This window comes from Artemia franciscana, chromosome 18 (assembly GCF_032884065.1).
Source record: "Artemia franciscana chromosome 18, ASM3288406v1, whole genome shotgun sequence".
In the NCBI taxonomy this organism is placed as follows: domain Eukaryota; kingdom Metazoa; phylum Arthropoda; class Branchiopoda; order Anostraca; family Artemiidae; genus Artemia; species Artemia franciscana.
In genome coordinates this window covers 1,112,362-1,135,262 of record NC_088880.1, presented here as the reverse complement: position 1 = coordinate 1,135,262, position 22,901 = coordinate 1,112,362, and the positions used below count along the sequence as shown (strand labels likewise).

General features: G+C 35.9%; 1 protein-coding gene across 3 annotated transcripts in view; it reads right to left on the bottom strand.

The window, feature by feature from the left end:
- LOC136038477 (BCAS3 microtubule associated cell migration factor-like) overlaps positions 1 to 22,901 on the bottom strand; it is a 115,600-nt gene that overhangs the window by 67,766 nt on the left and 24,933 nt on the right. For all 3 annotated transcript variants that reach the window (XM_065721548.1, XM_065721547.1, XM_065721549.1), the window contains exons 5-6: positions 15,504 to 15,703; positions 7,086 to 7,327 (exon numbers count right to left, since the gene is read on the bottom strand). In XM_065721548.1, the coding sequence (XP_065577620.1) occupies positions 7,086 to 7,327; positions 15,504 to 15,703 (442 nt within the window). The remainder of the gene's footprint in view (positions 1 to 7,085; positions 7,328 to 15,503; positions 15,704 to 22,901) is intronic.

The window sequence follows — 22,901 nt, the reverse complement described above, 5'->3', positions numbered from 1 at the left end:
GGGTAGGTAACTTAGGATTCCGTAATATAACTTAAAAGAAGAAAAGAGGTATCAATTGGGAAAGAATTATTTAAAGCGACGGGAAATTTGCAATTTTTCTAAGGCTGTGAATGAACGGCCGCTTTCCACTTTCCACAGCCGCTTTCAAGGTGGGATGTCCATTTGCAAAAAATCCAAGATTAACGAAATTGTCCGGGGAATTTACTTTTCACTCATGTTTCATGTGAATGAAACATGATCATATAATATGATCATCGTGAAATGATCATAATATTCATGCCATCATGACTGACATGAATGCCAATCATGTCATCATGACATGACATGAGTATCAATCATGTCATCATGACACGACATGAGTATCAATCATGTCATCATGATATGACATGAGTGTCAATCATTTTATCATGACACTACATGAGTGTCAATCATGCCATCATGACATTTATGTTATGATTGACATGTTTCATGTCAATCATGTCAGCAACTATGTACTTAAAATAATAATATACTATGACGAAACAAAAAATAATATTGATAAATATTACAATATAATATTACTCATAATAATAAGCATCAATAAAATATAAGAAAGCTTTTAGAACTACTTCAACCTTTCCAATTATGACAGTAGTTGTTTACTGACATTTATCTGTTATTAAAACAGTAATATACATTCAAAGAAATAAAAAACAAAACAAATAATGGCAATAAACAACATAATATTACCCATTTTAATAAAATAACATATATAGTTCACAGAAACAGAGTTGTTAACTAACAAGATTTTTTGCTAAAAATCCACGAGTACATAATGAATAGATAAGAAAAAAAAAAAAAGCTGAGCCTTCAAATGTAAACAACAATCTAAAAGAATTTTAAACTTCAAATCATACATAAAAACGTATTAAAAACCTTCAAATGAAAAGCCGCCTCCTCTCTGTGACTAGACAGTGAAATATCCTATTGCGTAAGGAACCAAAAACACAAACAACCCCCCCCCCCAAAAAAAAAGAAAAGCATGAAAATACAATGTGCCAATTTAATCAAGAAGTCCTTCATTCTTCGCGATCCGAGAGCGATATTATCCTATTCCATAAGAGTTTTTTTTGTATCAACCCTCCACCTCCTTTGCCCCCCCAGAAATATTCTGCTTCCGTCTAAGAGTAAAGCCTCTCTGCATATATCCTAGCTAGTACCGTTATAATTATTTGCACTGGTATCAAGTGTTTGACTTAAAAGGTCTGGCAGTCAAATTATCACATTCTGTAAGAAACAGGAGAAACGGAGGTGAAGAGAATAGGGATTTGAGGGAGAGGAAGAAATAGAGAAGGGTAGAGAGAGGAAGGACACATGAGTGAGAGATTGAACCTTAAGAATATTCAGTCTCTCCAAATTAGGCATCAGGAATATTGCAACTGAAAAGAGCTGATAATTCAAAACCCAACAGCAAAATTATTGTAAATCGTAATTAAGGGGATGTTCTACCACTTAGCACATTTTTATTTGTTCTTTTAAATGACGTAAGTGGCAACTCTGTTCTCGTCTATGCAATTGAGACTTGGCTACTGAAGGCGTTGTCTGCATAAAATCCCGAGTATTTGATACTCTGACAGAATCTCAAATGTTGACATACGCCACTGCTGCTGTAACATCGAGCTCCCCAATACGATAGCCAAACAGAGAAGACTGCACTGGCTTGGCCATGTCCTAACAAGACCCAATCACCACATCAATAAGCAAGTGCTTCTCGCTAAGGACTGGGAAAATTATTGTAAATCGTGATTATGGAGATGTTCTACCACTTAATGACATCTCTTCTATGCAGTTGAAACTTGGCTACTGAAGGCGTTGTCTGCGTAAAATCCTGAGTATTTGATACTCTGACAGAATCTCAAATGTTGACATACGCCACTGCTGCTGTAACATCGAGCCCACTAATACGATAGTCAAACAGAGAAGATTGCGCTGCCTTGGCCATCTCCTAACAAGACCCAATAACCAGATCAATAAGCAAGTGCTTCTCGCTGATGACAGGCAAAATTATTGTAAATCGTAATTAAGGGGATGTTCTACCACTTAGCACATTTTTTGTTCTTTTAAATGGCGTAAGTGGCAACTCTGTTCTCGTCTATGCAATTGAGACTTGGCTACTGAAGGCGTTGTCTGCATAAAATCCCGAGTATTTGATACTCTGACAGAATCTCAAATTGTTGACATACGCCACTGCTGCTGTAACATCGAGCTCCCCAATACGATAGCCAAACAGAGAAGACTGCACTGGCTTGGCCATGTCCTAACAAGACCCAATCACCACATCAATAAGCAAGTGCTTCTCGCTGCTCCTTTGCCAGATTGGCGCAAGCGACTTAATTGAAAAATTGTTGGACAAGCATCAAAAACGGCCCGACCCCGTTGACGGATTTCGAAGGCTTGGCAGATAGTGACAGCTACTGGCTACGGTTTGCGGAAGAGTTGATACAAGATCACGTGAGATGAGAGTCAACTATGTACAACCCTGTTCAACTTATGTTGCTTAGCAACACAAAATTCAGTTTTATCCCAAATGACACACCATTTTTGCTGCGAGTAAAATTATCCTACAATTGAAATTATTCCATCCCACTTATTTTACTTCACTATGATTAACGGCCATAGAAGATTTAAGCTGATACAATTCTATCAGCTGGACTATTTATTTTCGTCCAAAAAAATCAGAATCATCAGCAAATTCCAGAACCGTCTTAAATTGGTAGAGAATTATAATTCTTCTAGGTTATACAATATTATTATAATATTACAATAACGTTTTAATAACTGATATTATTATTTGGGCAGCTAAATCAAAGAGTATAGGTAACTTATAAGAGTGGAAACTGGCGCTAGTGTCGACAAGAAAACCTCAATACCATCTAGCATTTGGCGACGCTTGGTAAGCTTGGACGCTTGGCAGTTGGAAAAATTAGTGTAGTAATAAGTGTTTGACCTCAGTTCGTGACAGACAACAATTACACAACTTTGAAAAAGTGTCACCAAACACTAGATGGCGTTGATGTTTTTTTTGCGTAACTAGCGCCAGTTACCCATACTCTGTGAGGCCAGTAACGTGTTTATTTGCACATTTAACACTTTCTAAACCAACAGAAAACCTGTTATTCTTACATATTCCCATAAGCTAGCTGAGCCTGTCAGATGACAGACATAGAAACGCATAATATACTCCTTTGTGCAGACCACAAAACTACCAGCTGTATAATGAAAGACTGTATAATGACGTCCCCGGGGTATAACATCACGCACTTGCTTTCAGAGCTGAAGATTACTGGTTGGCTGAGAGTTACTGACATTTACCAGTTATATAAATTGCTTTACTTTTACTAGTTACTTTCATATATTTATTTTTACAATTTAACAATTTAACATTTTTGAAAATTTAACAGTTTTTCTCTTCCTCTTACAAAAGAATATACGCAATATTATTTTTTTTTTGTCTGACTTATGAGAGGATGCTAGTTCCCATACTAACTTAAATATACCTGGGATAGCACTTTCAGTCAGGATTGAATCCGTATCATCATCACCCTTGTCCCAGGTTGACACCAGGAGGTTGTTCGGGTCGGCAGGTCTTTTCACTGGGACAAGGGACTTTTCACCCGGTGTAGATGAGATATTTAATTTCAAAAAATGACTATCACAAGACCCGAAGGACCGAATTCGCGTTTCGGAGTCATAAAACCATAAAAAAAAATCATAAAAATAGCACAACAACTAAAAACTGGCTAAACAATGACAAAAACAACAAAATCAGAAAGGCAAATCCATTCATTAGTCAAAAAAAAATTAAGCGGCAAAATGTCAGAAAGTTAAAAAGGTAAAAACTAAAGCAAAACTAAAAAAGAGTGAGATAAAATTAGCGTTGAAGAGGTGAAAAGGAACATATAAACAAAAGGGAGGAAACAAAAGAATCACACGAACATACAACTTGGGTATCGCCAGTAACAAAGAAAAAAAAAGGAAAACTAGCCGTGACTCTTTCTCTTAACTCTATTTTTAAAACAGTAAGAAACTTTAGCGTAAACAGCGGGGCGTTGAGGAAGAAAAACCTCTTTCATATATGGAGTAATTTCTGTTCGTGTTAAGTTCTAATGTTGCTCCTTACTTTCATTTAAAAAAGCTTGTTTTTTTATTTAATTTCTGGATGTTTTTGAATTAATGCATGTTTTGATCTTGGCTCTCCGCACATAAATAATTAAAGCGAAATTTGCATATTAATTAATTGCAATTAATCGGAAGATTTTGAGAAAAAAGGAGCGAGGGAGGAGGCCTAGTTGCCCTCCAATTTTTTGATTACTTAAAAAAGCAGCTAGAACTTTTAATTTTTTACATACGTTTTCATTGGTAAAAAAATATACGTAACTTATGAATTGACTTACGTAAGGAACTTTTCTATGTTCGTATGTTTTTATTGCGTATATGAGGGGGTTCAGCCCTCGTCGATAACTCGCCCTTTACACTAAAGCTTAAATTTTGTCCCAATTCCTTAAGAATGACCTCTGAATCACAAAGGCCGTAAAATAAATATTTGAAATTACTAAAGATACTTTAGCGTAAAGAGTGAGGTATAACGAGGAGGTAAACCCCTCATACGCGTAATAAGTTTTGTTCGTTTTAAGTATTAATGCTGTTCCTTACTTTCAGTAGAAAAAACTTTTCATATTTATTTTCTCACTGTTTTTTTTTTTTTTCAAATTATGCTAGAAAATTCAACGCCCCCTTCATTGAAATTACCTTCCCCATTGAGATGTTTCTCCATGAAAATATCCTCCCACGTAAACCCCCTCAACTCTCCCCCCAAACCAAAAAAATCGCCCTGAAAACGTCTGTACACTTCCCAGTAACCATTAGTATATGTAAACACATGTCAAAGGTTTTAACTTGCAGCCCCTCCCATGAGGACTGCGGGGGAGTAAGTCGTCCCTAAAGACATAGTTATTAGGTTTTTCGACTATGGTGAATAAAATGGCTATCTCAGAATTTTGATCCGGTGACTTTTGGGAAAAAATGAGCGTGGGGGGGGGCCTAGGTGCCCTCCATTTTTTGGTCACTCAAAAAGGGCACTAGAACTTTTAATTTCCGTTAGAATGAGTCCTCTCGCGACATTACAGGATCACTCAGTCGATACGATCACCCCTGGGAAAAAAACAAACAAAAAAACAAATAAACAGGCATCCGTGATCAGTCTTCTGGCAAAAATTGCGAAATTCCACATTTTTGTAGATAGGAGCTTGAAACTTCTACAATAAGGTTCTCTGATACGCTGAACCTAATAGTGTAATTTTCGTTAAGATTGTATGACTTTTAGAGGGTGTTCCCCCCTATTTTCTAAAATGAGGCAAGTTTTCTCAGGCTCGTAACTTTTGATGGGAATAACTTGATCAAATTTATATATTTAAAATCAGCATTGAAATGGGATTCTTTTGATGTAACTATTGGTATAAAAATTACAATTTTTAGAATTTCGGTTACTATTGAGCCGGGTCGCTCCTTACTACAGTTACTACAGTTCGTTACCACCAAGTTTTTGAAAATGTTTTCCGTACGAAGGTTTATTATTGTTTGTTTTTTTTTTTTTTGCGAAACGGAGGCACAAAATTCCTCTCCTGTGCTCAAGAGTTACTAGCTTGGTCTTTTTTAGAAGGACCGAGTATGATACCTTAGCTTCTTTAAAAATGATTCCCAGGGTTCTTTCTTGAATGGATTCAATTTTTTTCTGATTCATCACGGGAGATGCCAGGATGCCAAACTGGACATGCATATTCAAGATACGGGCGGACAAAGGAAGCATAAATCCGTAAAGAATGCAATGGGGGGACGTTAAATTTATTCAAGAGCTTAAGGAGATACATGGGCGCATTAGCTTTACGGATGATATCTTTAGCGTGGATATCCCACTTTAAATTAGAGGAAATTGTAACCCCAAGTAATTTAAAGGAAGACACAGAAAAATCTGGCGGGATAAAGTTGAGGAAAATGGGTGAGGTTTTAAGGAAGCATACTGGCTTTATCATAGATTTAGAGGGGTTTACTCCCATGTCCAAGAACGCAGCGTCATCTACAATATCATTGAGCATACTCGTAGGGTTGCTTACTAAGTTTCGGTGGCAGGTTTAAACAATCGTTAGGTCATCCAAAAATTTCCATCTGTCGTGAAATTCCTTAGCGAGGTTATTTATCATAACAGAAAAAAGGAGGGGACCTAGGAGAGTGCCTTGGGGTACTCCATTGTTGACAGGGAGGGGACTGGAATAATGATTCTGAAATTTGACTACCTGTGATCTATTTAATAAAAAGGAGGCAGCCAATTTAACCAGGGAAGGATCAATATTGAAATCAGTTACAAATTTTACAACCAAAATATTGTGGTTAACAAGGTCAAATACTTTTTGAAGGTCAATGGAAATTAAATTTAGCCAGCAATTAGGTTTTTCGAGAATTTTTCCAAATGAGTCAATAAGAAAAACAATGTTATGAGGAGTAGAAATGGATTTGGTGTTCCCGAATTGTCTCAAGTCAGTAAAAGGTAGTATCTTCACGTTTAGCCAATCCGCAAAGAATCCTTCATATAGTTTCGAGAATATAGGAGTGAGTGAAATAGGACGAACACCTCCAAAACTAGGTTTTCCCTCTTTCTTTTTCAAGGCGGTTATAAAACCCTGTTTCCCAATTTGCAGATATTGGGCAGACTCAGAAATCTCATTGAAAATTACAGACAAGGGCTTTGAGAGAAAGTCACTGAAAGCACTAATAATAGGCACTAATAACGGGATACCTAAAGGGCAAGTGTATGACATCACTCACTTGTTTTCAGAGCCGAGGATTACTGATTGGCTGGGAGTTACTGACATTTAGCTGTTATATAAACTGATTTACTTTTACTAGTTACTTTCATTTATTTAATTTTACAATTTAACAATTTTTCAAAAATTTTAACTATTTTTCTCTTATTCTTATAAAAGAATATACGCTATATTAATTTTTTTCCTGTTTTCGAGAGGATGCTAGTTCTCATAGTAGAATAAACATACCTGGGATAGCCAGCTTTCAGTCAGGTTTGAATCCATATCTTCCTCGCCCTTGTCCCAGGTTGACACCAGGAGATTGTTTGGGTCGCCGGGTCTTTTCACTGGGCTTAAAATAAGAAGACAAGTACTCGACAGAGGAAGAGGAAGGTCAGACCATGAAGAATTCCTTAGCAAGTTCCATTGGCTGATTGGGTGGTAGTCTAGGTCAATTGGACTCTCTTCAGAGACTTTATCACGCGGCACAGCTATGAAAAATAAAGAGAAAAATAAACAAAAACAACTAAGAAAAATAAAAAAGGAAGAAATAAGAAAACAAAAATAAAAAATGAAATAGAATTGAAAATTAGAATTTACTTCAATTATTACAATAAAATTAAAATAATACAAAGAAATAAAATAAAGAAAATAAAATAGAAAAAAATAAAGAGACTATTACGCGACACAGAAAAATAAATAGCAAGGGTTAACGAGGAATGACTGTTAAAAAGCGGCCAAGTAGCAGGAAAGGGTGGAAACAAGGCCCCTCCCTCTAAAACCATCTGAGCATGTTTATGACTTTTTCATTGATCTCATTTCTTATAATGTCTTTCTTCTATGTTTTGTATACTTTCTGCTTTTCTTTTTACAAATTTAACAGCCCCTCCCCGTCACAAAAAAGAACATATACGTCTTCCTGTTTATACTACCTGAACCTCATAAAATGAAATTTACAGTGGCACTAAGTTTATTGACATCGATTATAAGAATTTACATAACATATTGACCAAAAATTGCAGAGTAATACTTTAGAGAATATACTTCAGCAAAGTGAAATATGTAAGGGAATAAGCAATTAATTAGTTTCAATTAATTAATTTCAGATTATTTAAATTTTAATTATTATTTGATACTTACTTATATTGCTACTAACAACTCCCTGCAGCACCAAGCCGCCTGAAGCCAACACAGCTAAGCACAGTCTTTCTTCATCCCAATCTATTCAATGCCTCCCCCTTTACACCCTCCCAGGAAGTTCCAATTTCCCTTAAATCGTTCCTTACAACATCCTCTCATCCCAACCGGGGATGACCCACTTTTTCTTTGGCCCTAGACGTTTGGCCAAGGAGGGCAATCTGTCGTCCTTCATTCGCAGAACGGGCCCAACCCATCTCAACCTATCTCTCATTATAGCCCTAGAAAGCGCAAATGAGCCAGTCTTTACCCAGAGCCTACTGTTTCAGATACGGTCAGTCACTCGGATGCCCAAAACGATCCGTAGGCAATTTCTCTGGAAAATATATAGCATATCTTCCTCCGTTTTTCGGAGCGCCCATGCTTCAGAATCTTACATTACCGCATATCATAAAGGGATTATCTAATGGCTTCTGATGGCTAATTTCAGATTATTTAAATTTTAATTATTATTTGATACTTATTATATTGCTACTAACAACTCCCTGCAGCACCAAGCCGCCTGAAGCCAACACAGCTAAGCACAGTCTTCCTTCATCCCAATCTATTCAATGCCTCCCCCTTCAAACCCTCCCAGGAAGTTCCAATTTCCCTTAAATCGTTCCTTACAACATCCTCTCATCCCAACCGGGGATGACCTGCTTTTTCTTTGGCCCTAGACGGTTGGCCAAGGAGGACAATCTTAGGCAATCTGTCGTCTTTCAGTCGCAGAACGGGCCCAACCCATCTCAACCTGTCTCTCATTATAGCCCTAGAAAGCGCAAATGAGCCAGTCTTTACCCAGAGACCACTGTTTCAGATACGGTCAGTCACTCGGATGCCCAAAACGATCCGTAGGCAATTTCTCTGGAAAATATATAGCATATCTTCCTCCGTTTTTCAGAGCGCCCATGCTTCAGAATCTTACATTACCGCATATCATAAAGGGATTATCTGATGGCTTCACAGATCTCAAAAAAAAAAATGTAGTGGCAATAACCATATCTGGTATCCTCAAATCAAAATTTAAAATACTTGAAATGGGTTGTGTGTAATTAAGGTAACTAATTATATACATTGAATGACAAACCGAGGCTGACAAGGAAATGTAATTTCTGGAGCACAAATAAAACGAAATGAAAATACAGAAGACACGAGTATAATATTTATCATGATATAGTGGAAAATAACAAGACGTCTTTTTCCACCAATAATAGCAAACGTCTGAATATTTCGGCTTCACTTCCAGAAGCCCTTATCAACGAAAAACAAACTAAATCAAATTAAAAAAAAAAACATTTAAAGAAAAGGATAACACTTCCTTTTCTCTCATATCTGGTATTGAGCGTCTGGGATACAAGTGGGTGCTTATAGGCGACTTAGACTGTGACATCACCGTTTCCTCGACACGAAAGGAAGCGCTTTTTCAGTGTCTACCCTCAGTATTTAAGGTCCCAACGTAAGACCTCACTTTTACATATATCCACTGTAGTGGGTTCTGTTTCAAATTTAGACCTCTGTAATAAAATTATGTAATAAAATTAGCCATCATTCATTACAAACTTCAGCAGTGCATGTTGATGAAGATGAGAGAGATTATGATCATTTACCTCTGTATTTTGATATTATGGTTACTTCTGACACATACTCGAACCAACCCTCAATGTCGCATAAGTGGTTTGAAAAACGTGATTGGTCTAGTGCGAACATGCCTCTTTACCTTGCTACACTTGGAACTCTACTGTCCACCGTACGTGTCCCTTTCCATCTTCTTTGCACAAATGCATACCCTATTATTGACAATGCTCGTGCTGATTTGAATCGCTTTTATCGTGACATTATCTTATGTGTAAAGCAAGCTGAAGATGTAGCCATCCCGCTGATCCGTGTCAGGCGGAATACCCAAAAACCAATTTGGAAGTGTGATCCTTTGCTGAAAAAAGTCAAGAATAAGGCCAAATTCTGGTTAAGAATCTGGTCTGCCTGAGGTCGACCTAGTCGGGGTACTGGGTTTGATCTAAAACAAAAGACGAAACTCGAATATAAACGCCATCTTCGTGCCGTTCGTTACTCCGGTGAAACTTTTCCGAAAAGTAATAGTGAGTGGCGAAAAGTGATAAATTCTGCCAAGTTTCCGGATGCAAGTTCTAGTGATATTATATCTCGTCCATCTTGGATCGAACATTATTCAAAAATATTTTCGAAAGTAAATTATGCAGTGCACAAGCGTTTCTCGTGTTTGCTTGAAAAAAATTTGCCGTCACGTTTATATCAGAGACATGTGGTTCCAGTTGAAAAGTGGGCTATTATTAAAGGTATTAAGGGTTTAAAATCGAAATCTTTGGATATTGATGGGATTAGTGTTTTGAATCTTGTTCCGAATTCTTTTGAACTGGTATCTCATCTCCAACTGTTTTTACAAATGTGTTTGAGTAGTTCGTGTGTGCCCGACTCGTTCTTATGCGGTAGCGTTATGTCACTTCTAAAAAAAGGAAAAGATCCGGTTTCTTGTAGTTTTTATAGGCCCATAACGGTAGCTTGTACTCTTAGCAAGCTTTTTGAACACCTCCTACTACCTTATATCACTAAGCTTGCTCTAAATGATGATAATCAATTTGGTTTTAGATCTGGGCTAGGCTGTCAGCATGCTCACCGTGTTTTGACTTCTTTATTAAAAGATGCGCATCGCACTTGTCGCGTACTTCATTTCGCAACCCTAGACTTGTAAAGCATTTGACAGTATTTGTCATACTCAAGCATGGACAGCATTATGCCAGAGTGGAGTAAATCCGTCGGTTCACGTGCTTCGTTTTTGGTACTCCCATTCTTACCTTCGCCTTAAGTCATTAGATAATTCTTATTTTGGTCACATCCCTGTTCGTTGCGGTGTAAGACTAGGGGGAGTTCTTTCGCCGTATATTTTTAATGCTTGTATTGAAAATGTTTTATCAAAAATATCGACTACGTGCCTACTAGGACCATCTGATATCTCATATCTGGCTTATGCGGATGACCTTCTTCTGATTAGTCAAACTGAGTCTGGTCTTGCCCGTTCAGTAAAGTCAGTTACTTCTGCTTTCCGCGATATCGGCCTGTACCTAAATATTGACAAGTGCGAGTTTCTTGTTTTCAACGGTAATAATAGTTCAGAATCACTATACTGCGATGGTTTTAGTATTCCTCGTGTTAAATCGTTTCGTTGGCTTGGTATAACAGTATGCGATTCTATGAATGCTCTCTGATCTCGTGCTGTCAAAGATATTAGTGATAAGCTGAGGCTCGGTTACTCTAAGATTGTTGCAAATCATGGACACTATAGGAGAAGAGCGCTAACTCGGCTTTACTCAAATTTTTGTGATCATTCTGTGCTCTTCTGTTCTGGTATTAGGCCACTTCTGTTGACTTGTGATCTAAAACGTATTCGCATAAATTATTACCGGTACTGCATATTTCTTTTATATCTACCTCGTTCTTACCGGAATAAAAAACTGGTTAAAAAGTATTGTGCGACAGATATTAGTGGTGCTTTCTAAAAATTATCTGCGAAGCTAGATAGTGAAGCGCTTTATAGGCTAGGATGTTTTCATCGCCTTATCCGTCTTTTTTCTGTATGTCATTAAATTTGTTTCTTTTGTATTACTTTTGCTGTTTTTCTTTTGTATTTTACTCCACTTAACCTCTGTTTTGTGAAGTGGGTGATAAATAAATTATTATTATTATTATAAGCGATTTGTTTTTTCTTTTGCTTTCTATGTTTCGTTTAATCCAGTTTGATTTTTTTTCCGTTGATAAAGACTATTGAAAACCGAAATATTAGGACTTTTATTGTTTTAGTGAAAATTTTTATTTTTTTATCTTCCATTGTTTTATTTGAAATATTATATTATTATTATTTAAATATTATATTTATTATTTTTCGTTTGGTTTTATTTGTAAATAGCAAGTTAACATGGTCACGATGTTTAAAAATAATTAGTCTATCTGTTAATGTGGGCTGAATTTTGCCGAAAATGGTGTGAAATAGACCAAAATAAAATAGAAAACACAGAATCAAAATTAAAAGGATTTACATTCTTCAATTCCTCAATAATTTTCTTTTTGTTCCAGAATACCTTATGATACCAAGGGAGTCACATTTTTAGCCAGTTAAATAAAATTAGACTTTTGAGTCGCGAGGTTTTAAAAAATGGTCCAACAATTAATTTGTACTAAAACTTGCCTACAGATGTTCCAAGAAAAATCAAAATGAAATAGAAAAGACACAAAGCTATCGAGCCAGTTAACACAAATTTTAAGCCAGTTAAAAACTATAACTTTTTAAGTCACGAGGTTTTGAAAAATAGTCCATCTGTTATTCTGTACTGAAACTACAAACGCTGTAAGATAGGCCAAATGAAATAGAAAATATAAAAATGACTCGAGAGTCAAGGAAGTCACAATTTAAGCCAGTTAAAAAAAATGAGACTTTTTTAGTCACGAGGTTTTTAAAAATAGTCTATCTTTTAATTTGAGCTAAAACTTGCCGACAAATGCTAGTATAATTATTATTATAAATTTATTGCCCATCATCAATGTAAAATGCAACACCGGTGGAGTAATAAAGAAAGAAAAGGAAAAGAAACAAATAAATTCGGACAAATTAAATCAAAATCAAACCAAAAAAAAAGAAGAACTGACAAGAAAAAAAAAATACAAATATGGGCAGTCATATGTAAGAGCAAAAGCATGATCAACGATGGAAAATTTCAAACATGTTTTCACCAATAAACTGCCTCCGATACCTCTCATTTCTGCACCGCGGACTCATTTCTTTTCTGCACCGCGGACACTGGACAATCAATTCCGTACCGCGGCGATAGGGAGCTGTTGTTAGTCCAGAGCGGCAGCCGTAGCAAATATTTTCGCATACTTATAGAAACACTTCCGTATATCCGTAATATCTGAAGCCGAAAAGAGAGACCAAAATGGTGCAAGGATGAGCAGATGCAGAACAACAAATGCATTATAAATGCTAGCTAAGATACGGCGGTTAAATTTAAACTTTAATGGTAAACCCTACACATTTCTAGATTTTTTGGCAAATAAATCTTTCAGAAGTTGACACGTGGCGAGAAGATTTGACCCTATCGGTACACGAAGATACGTCAGTGTATCTTGTGCTTTAATAACATGTTCACCTAACTGAACATATTTCAGGCTAACTGAGTGGTGACTGATCACCAGAACTCGGTCTTACTCTGATTAAATCGAAGATCAATACGTTTATACTCCCTATCGAGAATCCGAAAATTTTCGGCAATTCCAAAGGCCGCTCTACTAATATAAAGGATATCATCTGCATAGTTAGCTAGCAAAACATCAACCTTTAAATATACATGTGGTCAGAACGCTCTGTTGTGTCACAAAGAGTTTATTATTAAACAGGGGCAGAGAAGTAACAGCGCCCTGCCTAATACTCTTTTATACTGGAATTGAAGGAGTAAGTTCCACCGTACCAGGTGAGATGGTCACCTTAACTCAGGAATTTAGCTTTTTTATGTATATCAGGTATCAATTACACAAATATAACTCCAAGCAGTCAATCAGATCTGCGGATGTGCATTCGTGTCGAAAGCTCTAGATACGTCTAACTCAGCAAAATATAATACCTCATTATTTTCATGAGCATGAAGAAGTAAATTAGTAATCAAATGGTGAGCATGGTCGTAGCCTGCTCCTTTCTTGAAGCCGAATTGGTTATCCAGTGTGTAAAACTTATCAGATATCTCGTCAATAATTAGTAACTCAAAAAATTTGCCAAAAATATGTTACACCGTAATTGGCATAAAAGAAGAACATCGGTCCGAAGGCTTTCCCCCTTTTAATACCAGGGTCATTACTCCAGTACTGAACAAATCAGGAACTATAACATAACGGAATATCATCTGAAAGAGTAAGGTCAGATGCTCAATCAGGAGAGGGGACCCATATCTTAGATGCTTTGCACAGAGACCATCACCATTACGAGAAGTTTTCTTTTTTGGCTTAGAAATGCACTCAGTAACCGCAGATCAAGTAACAATAACACTGATCTCATCAATTGATCGGTCGAAGCAATCATCTAGCTCCCTTTCATATTGATTTGACAATGATGGATCACGCTCAGAAAACTCCATTTTAAAGTAACCATACCACTGGTCACCACAATTTTGGTATTATTATAGGCTTTTGAATTATCTCTTTTGAGCACTTTCCATACGAAATTAGGATTACTTGTGGCCTTACTTGATAGTTCAACTACTGATTTAGCTTGTTGTCACATAAGCACTTTCGCAAAACGTCACTTTGTTTTCAAACGAAGTTCATTTACAAAGCCTTGTTGTGGCATACCACACTCCTTCTAGACATGAAACCAGAATTTCAATTTAGTACAAGAATCAACAAGACTAGGGTTACCTGACCAACCATACTTCTTAGTTCCAAGACTGTAAACCTCTATAGCAGATTTTCTGTAAAGTTGAACCACGAATCTACGCAACCATAAGAGATACATCAACTTCGTACACAACAAGGGCTTCAAATAGTAAGCTGTATGGAACAAGCGCTTCAATCCCACTTTATACGGCTATACTGAGAGAAAGGTTGAGATGGCTAGGGCACGGTTTGAGGATGAAGGGTTACATATTACCAAAGATTATCCTTGTCAACCAGCCGTCTAGGCCGAAAAAAAAGTAGGTTGCCATCGAATTAGGTGGAAAGATGTCGTAAGGAAATATTTAAGCGAAATAAGAACTTCTTGGGAGGGTGTAAGGGGGGGGCTTTGAATAGACTAGGATGGAGGAGCGTGGGTAGCTGTGTTGGCATCAAGTGGTTTGGTAGTTTGGTGAGTTGTTAGTAATAGTAGTAATAGCAAACCGTTTTAATAAAAAGGATAATCTATCGCAAGATTCAAAAAGACGCAGAAGTATATAATTATGGCTAGTATAGTATATAAGTATATATCAGACAACCAGGAGGTACACTGTAAAAAACGTGAATATGATATTGAAAAAGAGTATTAAATTAGGAATTATTAATTAGAAATTAGGAATTAGGTACTACTTTTATTTTATCAACAAGTTTCCGCTTGTGGAGTCTCCCAATTAGAATGTAACTCTCCAACAAATGTTAGGTTAAACCGTTCTCTGCAGATAATTCTCTTGATCTGATATACTGTTTTTATACCACACAACTGGAATATTACCATAACAATAAATGCATATTTACTTGCAGATACTTTAGGTATAGGGCTATTAGGCTATATTAGGTATAGGTATAGGGCTATACGACGGTCAATTCTGAGGTTAGTGGTTGCAGTAGTAGTTTTAACCTAGTAAAGATTAGACCACTATAGAACGGTACTTGAAACCTTACAAAATGTATTTCGTAATTACCATAAAATAATTACTATATTATTGCTATATTTTTATCCTATTATCACCATAATTACCATAAAAATAAATGTATATTTACTTGCAGATGCTTTAGGTTCCAGACAATACTCCATCAAAATGCCATTAGAGACAATGACAAAAAGTGAATCCACGACCGGTTGTCTCTTCTCTCTACCCATAACGGTTGTTCCGGGTAAAGTGGCAAACTGTGGTGGCACATTTCTTGGGGCGGCGAAACAAATGCTAACACGAAGGCCAAGATCATCTTCACTTGAATGCCTGGAAAACGTAAAGTCGTAATCCATGTCTTCTTGTCCTCAATGTGATATGTTAGGTCCTTTATTTAATGCAGTGCCCCCCATGGTATATTTCCCTTCTTTTTTGAGATTTTAATACTTGTGACTTTTCATTTATTTACATTTGTTATTTAAATACTGTGAGTTTTTACCGTGTTTTCTAATTTGTATAAGTAATACAGTACTAGGCATCCGCAATTCTATCCATATACATACCCAAGGGCTGGGGGGGTCCAAATTTTTACCAAGTTTCTTAGTCAAAATTATCGAATCATTTTTTCTTCATCCCCTTCCTTTTCCCGGAAAAAAAATGTTTAAATATTTGTCTCTATCCATAACCCTTTCATTTATTTCCTTATCTCATACACCCTTCTTAGATAAGTTCTAAGTCTTGTGTGCTGTTATTTGTTTTGTTTTTTCTTTGCTTCTTCTTTTTTTTTCCTAGATTCTTGCTTCGATTGATTTTTTTAGTGGTTCTGCAATTTCATTTACTTATTTAACTGTCCTTGATTTCGAGGGAAATAAATAGACGACAAATTATTCGTAATTTTTCTCTCCGTTTCAGTGACAGCAATTTCCCAGAGAAACATAAGCATTTCTTCATTCCTTTTTTTAAAGGACAATAAGAAGGAAATAAACAAATAAAGAAAATTAAACGAATATTTTCAAAAACACTCCACGAAGAAAACATGGAAGTAGAAAATACGATCAATGACCTATTCTCTCAACATCAAAGAAGCAACTGAAGTTTCTTGTTTCTCTTTTAATATATTTTTTTTAATTGTTAGGGTTTATATTGTTTCCCTTTTAATCGTTGAGGCCACCTTGTTGTTTACAAGCAAAACATTCATTGATTGCTGTTCTCTTTTTTCTACTGGCCATAGGCCCGTTTTTTTTTTTCTTCAAAGTGTTCTTATTTGGTACAATATAGAATTGTGCATAGTGGGTAACTTATAATGCGAGGCTCCCACGGCGTCAATAAAGTAAATAAAGCTGTCCACAAAGTTAATAAACCGTTTTCCTCGCATAACTTTGTCGACTTAATTGCTGTCGGAATAACTTGAAACTTGTTTAACTTTTTCAACAAAGCCAATATTAAAGCCAATAGCCAATATTAAGCCAATAGCATAAGACTTGTAATAAATTTCAAATAAACCACACACAAATACGTGTATAAATAAATATATAATGGTATATACTTAATTAAATATTTTCCTTGGTAAAATAATAAGGGTTAGACGAAAAAATAATTTCATCTGAGTCTTGCTTATTAAAAGTAAAAATTCTCAAGAAGATGGTTTTCTCAGCTCTAAGTCTGATTAATATTTTATCTAATTTTATTAATTATAATTAGTTAATATCTAAATAATATTTCTAATTAATTAATCAATAATTAACTAATCAACCAAATAATGAATATCTAATTAACATAACTATCTAATTAATGTAATAATCTAATTAATATGTAACTAATATGACCTAATTAATATATTTGCAAAAAAAATTGGTGTAAAGTCATAAGGATGAAATTCTAGTGTAAACGGGATAAACTTTATGGTGCTCAATTTCATGAAGAACTTATTGACTTCGATAACTTCGTGGGAGCTTTAATTAATATGTCTAATTAATTAATTAATGATTAGTTTAAATCTAATTAATATGTCTAATCAATTAATCAATAATTAACTAATTAGCCAATTAATGAATACCTAATTAAGGTAATTATCTAATTAATATGTAATTAATATGACCTAACTAATATATTTGCAAAAAAAAATTGGTGTAAAGTCATAAGGATGGAATTCTTGTGTGAACGGGATAAACTTTATGGTGCGCAATTTCATGAAGAACTTATTGACTTCGATACACCGAGAGAGCTTTAATTAATATGTCTAATTAATTAATTAATAATTAGTTAATACATAATTAATACGTCTAATCAATTAATCAATACTTAACTAATTAGCCAATTAATGAATACCTAATTAACGTAATTATCTAATTAATATAATAATCTAATATATCTAATTAATATTAATTAATATGACCTAATTAATATATTTGCAAAAAAAATGGTGTAAAGTCATAAGGATGACATTCTTGTGTGAACGGGATAAACTTTATGGTGCACAACTTCATGAAGAACTTTATAAACTTCGGTAACGCCGTGGGAGCCTCAGAGAGACTCCCACTCTTAGCCAGTGTCCATAAGAGTGGGACCTGTCGTGTATCAATGCCATCAAGCGTTGGACATTTTCAGAGTAATAATAAAGCAAAATTTTTAAAAGGCAAAATCACTACAATAACAAGTGCATAATCTCAGTTTCTGAGAAAAGCATGATTAGGAAGCTTGAAAAATACCAAGAAACGCAAGATGGCGTCGGTGGTTGCTTAGTCGACACAAGCGCCAGTTTCCGCTCTAATGAGTTACCCATATTCTTCGGCATTCTGTACTACGTAATATACGTACGCATTTGCGTGCACTTGAATTAATTGGAGTGAATTATTGGGAAGTAAAACTATGTAAAAATAACTTTAAACAATAATTTAAGTATTTTTATGAAGTTACTGATGCTACTTTTGTAATCACTTTAAATCTTTTGCAAGAAGGTCAGTTGCAGAGTCTCGGACCAAAAAAAGCAGACGACAGATCAAAATTTCGAGATAGCCATTTTGTTCAGCATAGTTCAAAGGTCCAATAACACTGCTTTTGGTGATGATATGACTCTCCGTGGTCCCTGGAGGAAAAGCTGTAACTGGTATCGGGTGTATCGGTATCGAGCGTAGTGGTACTGGACGTATCAATATCTGCCGTTTTTTAAATCATGGTTTTGTGCCTCCTATATGGTTATGCCAAGAGTCTGTCTTTGTTAAGGTAATTTGATTATGGTAATTCTAAACTAGTGTTTTGTCAACAATTCTTTTTTTTTCTCAGTATGATTTCCAGTAAGGCAAAAACCCACTTTCGCATAATAATCGCAATTTCCTGTGCTAAGTGGGTTAAATTATATAAGGTTTAACTGTTCAAACTTAGATGTTCTTTCTCACTAGGCTAACATAAAAATCCATACAGCTATCAGGATTATCGTCAATAATTATCTTTGAGGATTATAAGAGGATTAGGCATATTTTAATTCTTTGAAGAATAGCAAATTCTGGGACAATTTCTGATATGAATCACAAAAACGAATCCCAAAATTGTGGTTGTTCAAAGAATTTTGCAATCAATATCAGTTTTTTCGTTGTAAAGAACTCCAATGCACACTCCAAAGGTAGTAAAGAGCACTCCAAGGAAGTATCCAGGGGAGAGGGGTACCGAATTTGAACCTTCTCCCGCCAAATTTTTTTCTGACTCGTAAAAAAGTAACAAAATACATACGAATAAATTTGTGATGCCTTTTGTAAAGTTTTTTTACGCCCCTCCCCCTCATCACTGGAAAAACACCCCTTCTCGAACAGGATTTCCAGATATGCCCTTGTGATCTTCCCTTGAAAACTAATTACTTGCCATTCAGAAATTCAATTTTGCTGCCACTATATTGACTTTTCCATAACGGGTAATGTTAAGTCCTAGGCAGAACTCGAGTTAAGGATGAAATTTGCTGGTAAGCTTACATAATGTAACGCTAGACTTTAAAAGTTATGCTAGTGTTACAGATTCTACAGCTTATTGTGAAAGCGCCATAATGGTTTTTCCATATCATCGGCTGTATAATTTGATCAAACTGAATTTATAATGTGATTTAATAAAAAAAACAAGTTGAAAGCAAGGAGCGACATTAAAACTTAAAACGAACAGAAATTACTCCGCATATGAAAAGGGCTTTTCCTCCTTAACTCCCCGCTCTTTACGCTAAAGTTTGACTCTTTCTCTTAATTCTACTTTTTAAAGCAGTAAAAAACCACAAATTCTACATTTTTGTAGATAGGAACATGAAACTTCTACAATAGGGTTCTCTGATACACTGAATCTGACGGTGTGATTTTCGTTAAGATTGTATTACTTTTCAGGGGTGTTTCCCCCTATTTTCGAAAATAAGGCAAATTTTCTCAGGCTCGTAACTTTTGATGGGTAAGACTAAATTTGATGAGACTTATATATTTAAAATCAGCATTAAAATACAATTCTTTTGATGTAAATATTGGTATCAATATTTCGTTTTTAGAGTTTTGGTTACTATTGAGCCGGGTCACTCCTTACTATATACAGTTTGTTATCACGAGCTGTTTGATTTGTTGAATTTGTTGATCTGTTTTGATCTGTTGATTTGTTGAAAACTTATATATTTAAAATCAGCATTAAAATGCAATTCTTTTGATGTAAATATTGGTATCAATATTTCGTTTTTAGAGTTTTGGTTACTATTGAGCCAGGTCGCTCCTTAATGTATACAGTTCGTTGCCACGAACTGTTTGATTTGTTGATCTGTTGATTTGTTGAAAACTTACATATTTAAAATCAGCATTAAAATACAATTCTTTTGATGTAAATATTGGTATCCATAGTCCGTTTTTTAGAGTTTTGGTTACTATTGAGCCGGGTCACTCCTTACTATATACAGTTCGTTACCACGAACTGTTTGATTTGTTGATCTGTTGATTTGTTGAAAACTTATAGATTTAAAATCAGCATTAAAATGCAATTCTTTTGATGTAAATATTGGTATCAATATTCCGTTTTTAGAGTTTTGGTTACTATTGAGCCGGGTCGCTCCTTACCACGAGCTGTTTGATTTGTTGAATCAGTCAAGACAGCTATTTAACGAATGATAATCATTGTGTCCTTCAGTATACTTTACTCACTGATTACTCAGTATACATTATTTTACTTCTTTTGTAATAAGAACGGATTAGAGGATGTCAAATATCTGCCAAATATTTGGCAAATATCTCTGCCAAAATATCTGCTCTGTCTCTGCGATTATTCGCTGGCATAAAATTCGTTTTCTTTTTTTTTTCTTCCTTCTGCGGTTTTTGTCGCAGCACTGAACAAACCCAGAGACACCATCTCGGTGTCAGGTCACTTATTTTTTAGAGATCTTCGTGGTTCAAAATTCTTTGCATTTTCACTGATATTTTATCATCAGATTATAATGATAAACGAGGTCACTTATAAAATGGCACCGTATGTGGGAGAATTTTTCACACATAAAAAATCTTTGCTATTTTGATTGCCTAAAGTTTAAAAGATATAGAAATAAAGGCGATATTGAAAGGCAGCTGACAATAATATGCCCAAAATGCCCCAGTAACTATTTAATTAGCTTTACCTTTACACGATTAAAAGGATATTACTTAAAAATAAATAATATTTTTACTCCCCCAATGTCAAAGATCTGGTCGGGATTTGAAATAAGAGCTCTGAGACATGAATTTCTTTTAAATATCAAATTTCATTAAGATCCGATCACCTATTCGTAAGATAAAAATACCCCAATTTTCCCGTTTTCCAAGAATTCCGATGACCCCCTCCAACTCCCCCCAATGTCACGGGATCTGGTAAGAATTAAAAATTAGAGCTTTAAAGCACAAGATCCTTCTAAATATCAAAGTTCATTAAGATCTGGTCACCCTTTCGTAAGTTACAAACACCTCAATTTTCAAAATTACCCCCCCCCTCCTAACTCCACCAAAGAGAGCAGATCCGGTCCAGTTATGCCAGTCACGTATTTTAGACAGGTTTTTATTCTTCCCATTCGGTTTCATTCTGATCTCACCGCTTTAAGTATTTTCTAAGATTTCCGGTCCCCCCCCCCTACTGCCCCCACCCAATTACGCTGGATCCGGTTGAGATTTAATATAAGAGATCTGAGTTACGAGGTCCTTCTAAACATGAGGTTTCATGAAGATCCGATCACTCCTTCGTAAGTTAAAAACACGTCATTTTTTTCTAATTTTTCAGAATTAACCCATCCCCCAATAGAGCGGATCCATTCTAATTACGTAAGTCACGTATCTAAGACTTCTGCTTATTTTTCCCACCACGTTTCATCCCGATCCCTCCAATCTAAGCGTTTTCCGTGATTTTAGATTCCCCCATCCCAAACTCCCCCCAATGTCACCAGATCCGGTCGGGATTTCATATAAGAGCTTTGAGACACGATATCCTTCTAAATATCAAATTTCATTGAGATCCGATCACCCGTTCGTAAGTTAAAAATACCGCATTTTTTCTAATTTTTTAGAATTAACCCCCACCCCCTAACTACCCCAAAGAGAGCAGATCCGTTCCGGTTATGTCAATCATGTATCTAGGACTTGTGCTTATTTTTCCCACCAAGTTTCATCCCGATCCCTCCACTCTAAGTGTTTTCACAGTTTTAGGTTTCCCCTCCAAACTCCCCCCATTGTCACCAGATCCGGTCGGGATTTAAAATAAGAGCTCTGAGACACAATATCCTTCTAAATATCAAATTGCATTGACATCCGATCACCCGTTCGTAAGTTAAAATAACTCATTTTTTTACTTTTTCAGAATTACCCCCCCCCCCCAACTACCCCAAAGAGAGCGGATCCGTTTCGGTTATGTCAATCATGTATCTCGAACTTGTGCTTATTTTCCTCACCAAGTTTCATCCCGATCCCTCCACTCTAAGTGTTTTCCAAGTTTTAGATTTCCCCCTCCCAAATCCCCCCAATGTCACCAGATCCGGTAGGGATTTAAAATAAGAGCTCTGAGACAGGATATCCTTCTAAATATCAAATTTCAATGAGATCCGATCACCCGTTCGTAAGTTAAAAATACCTCATTTTTTTACTTTTTCAGAATTACCCCCCCCCCAACTACCCCAAAGAGAGCGGATCCGTTCCAGTTATATCAATCATGTATCTCAGACTTGTGTTTATTTTCCCCACCAAGTTTCATCCCGATCCCTCCACTCTAAGTGTTTTCCAAGTTTTAGGTTTCCCTCTCCCCCCCCAATGTCATCAGATCCGGTCGGGACTTAAAAAAAGAGCTCTGAGACACGATATCCTTCTAAATATCAAATTTCATTGAGATCCGATCACCCATTCGTAAGTTAAAAGTGCTTCATTTTTTCTAATTTTTCAGAATTACCCCCCCCCCCCCCGACTACCCCAAAGAAAGCGGATCCGTTCCGGTTATGTCAATCGTGTATCTCGGACTTAGGCTTATTTTCCCCACCAAGTTTCATCCCGATCCCTCCACTCTAAGTGTTTTC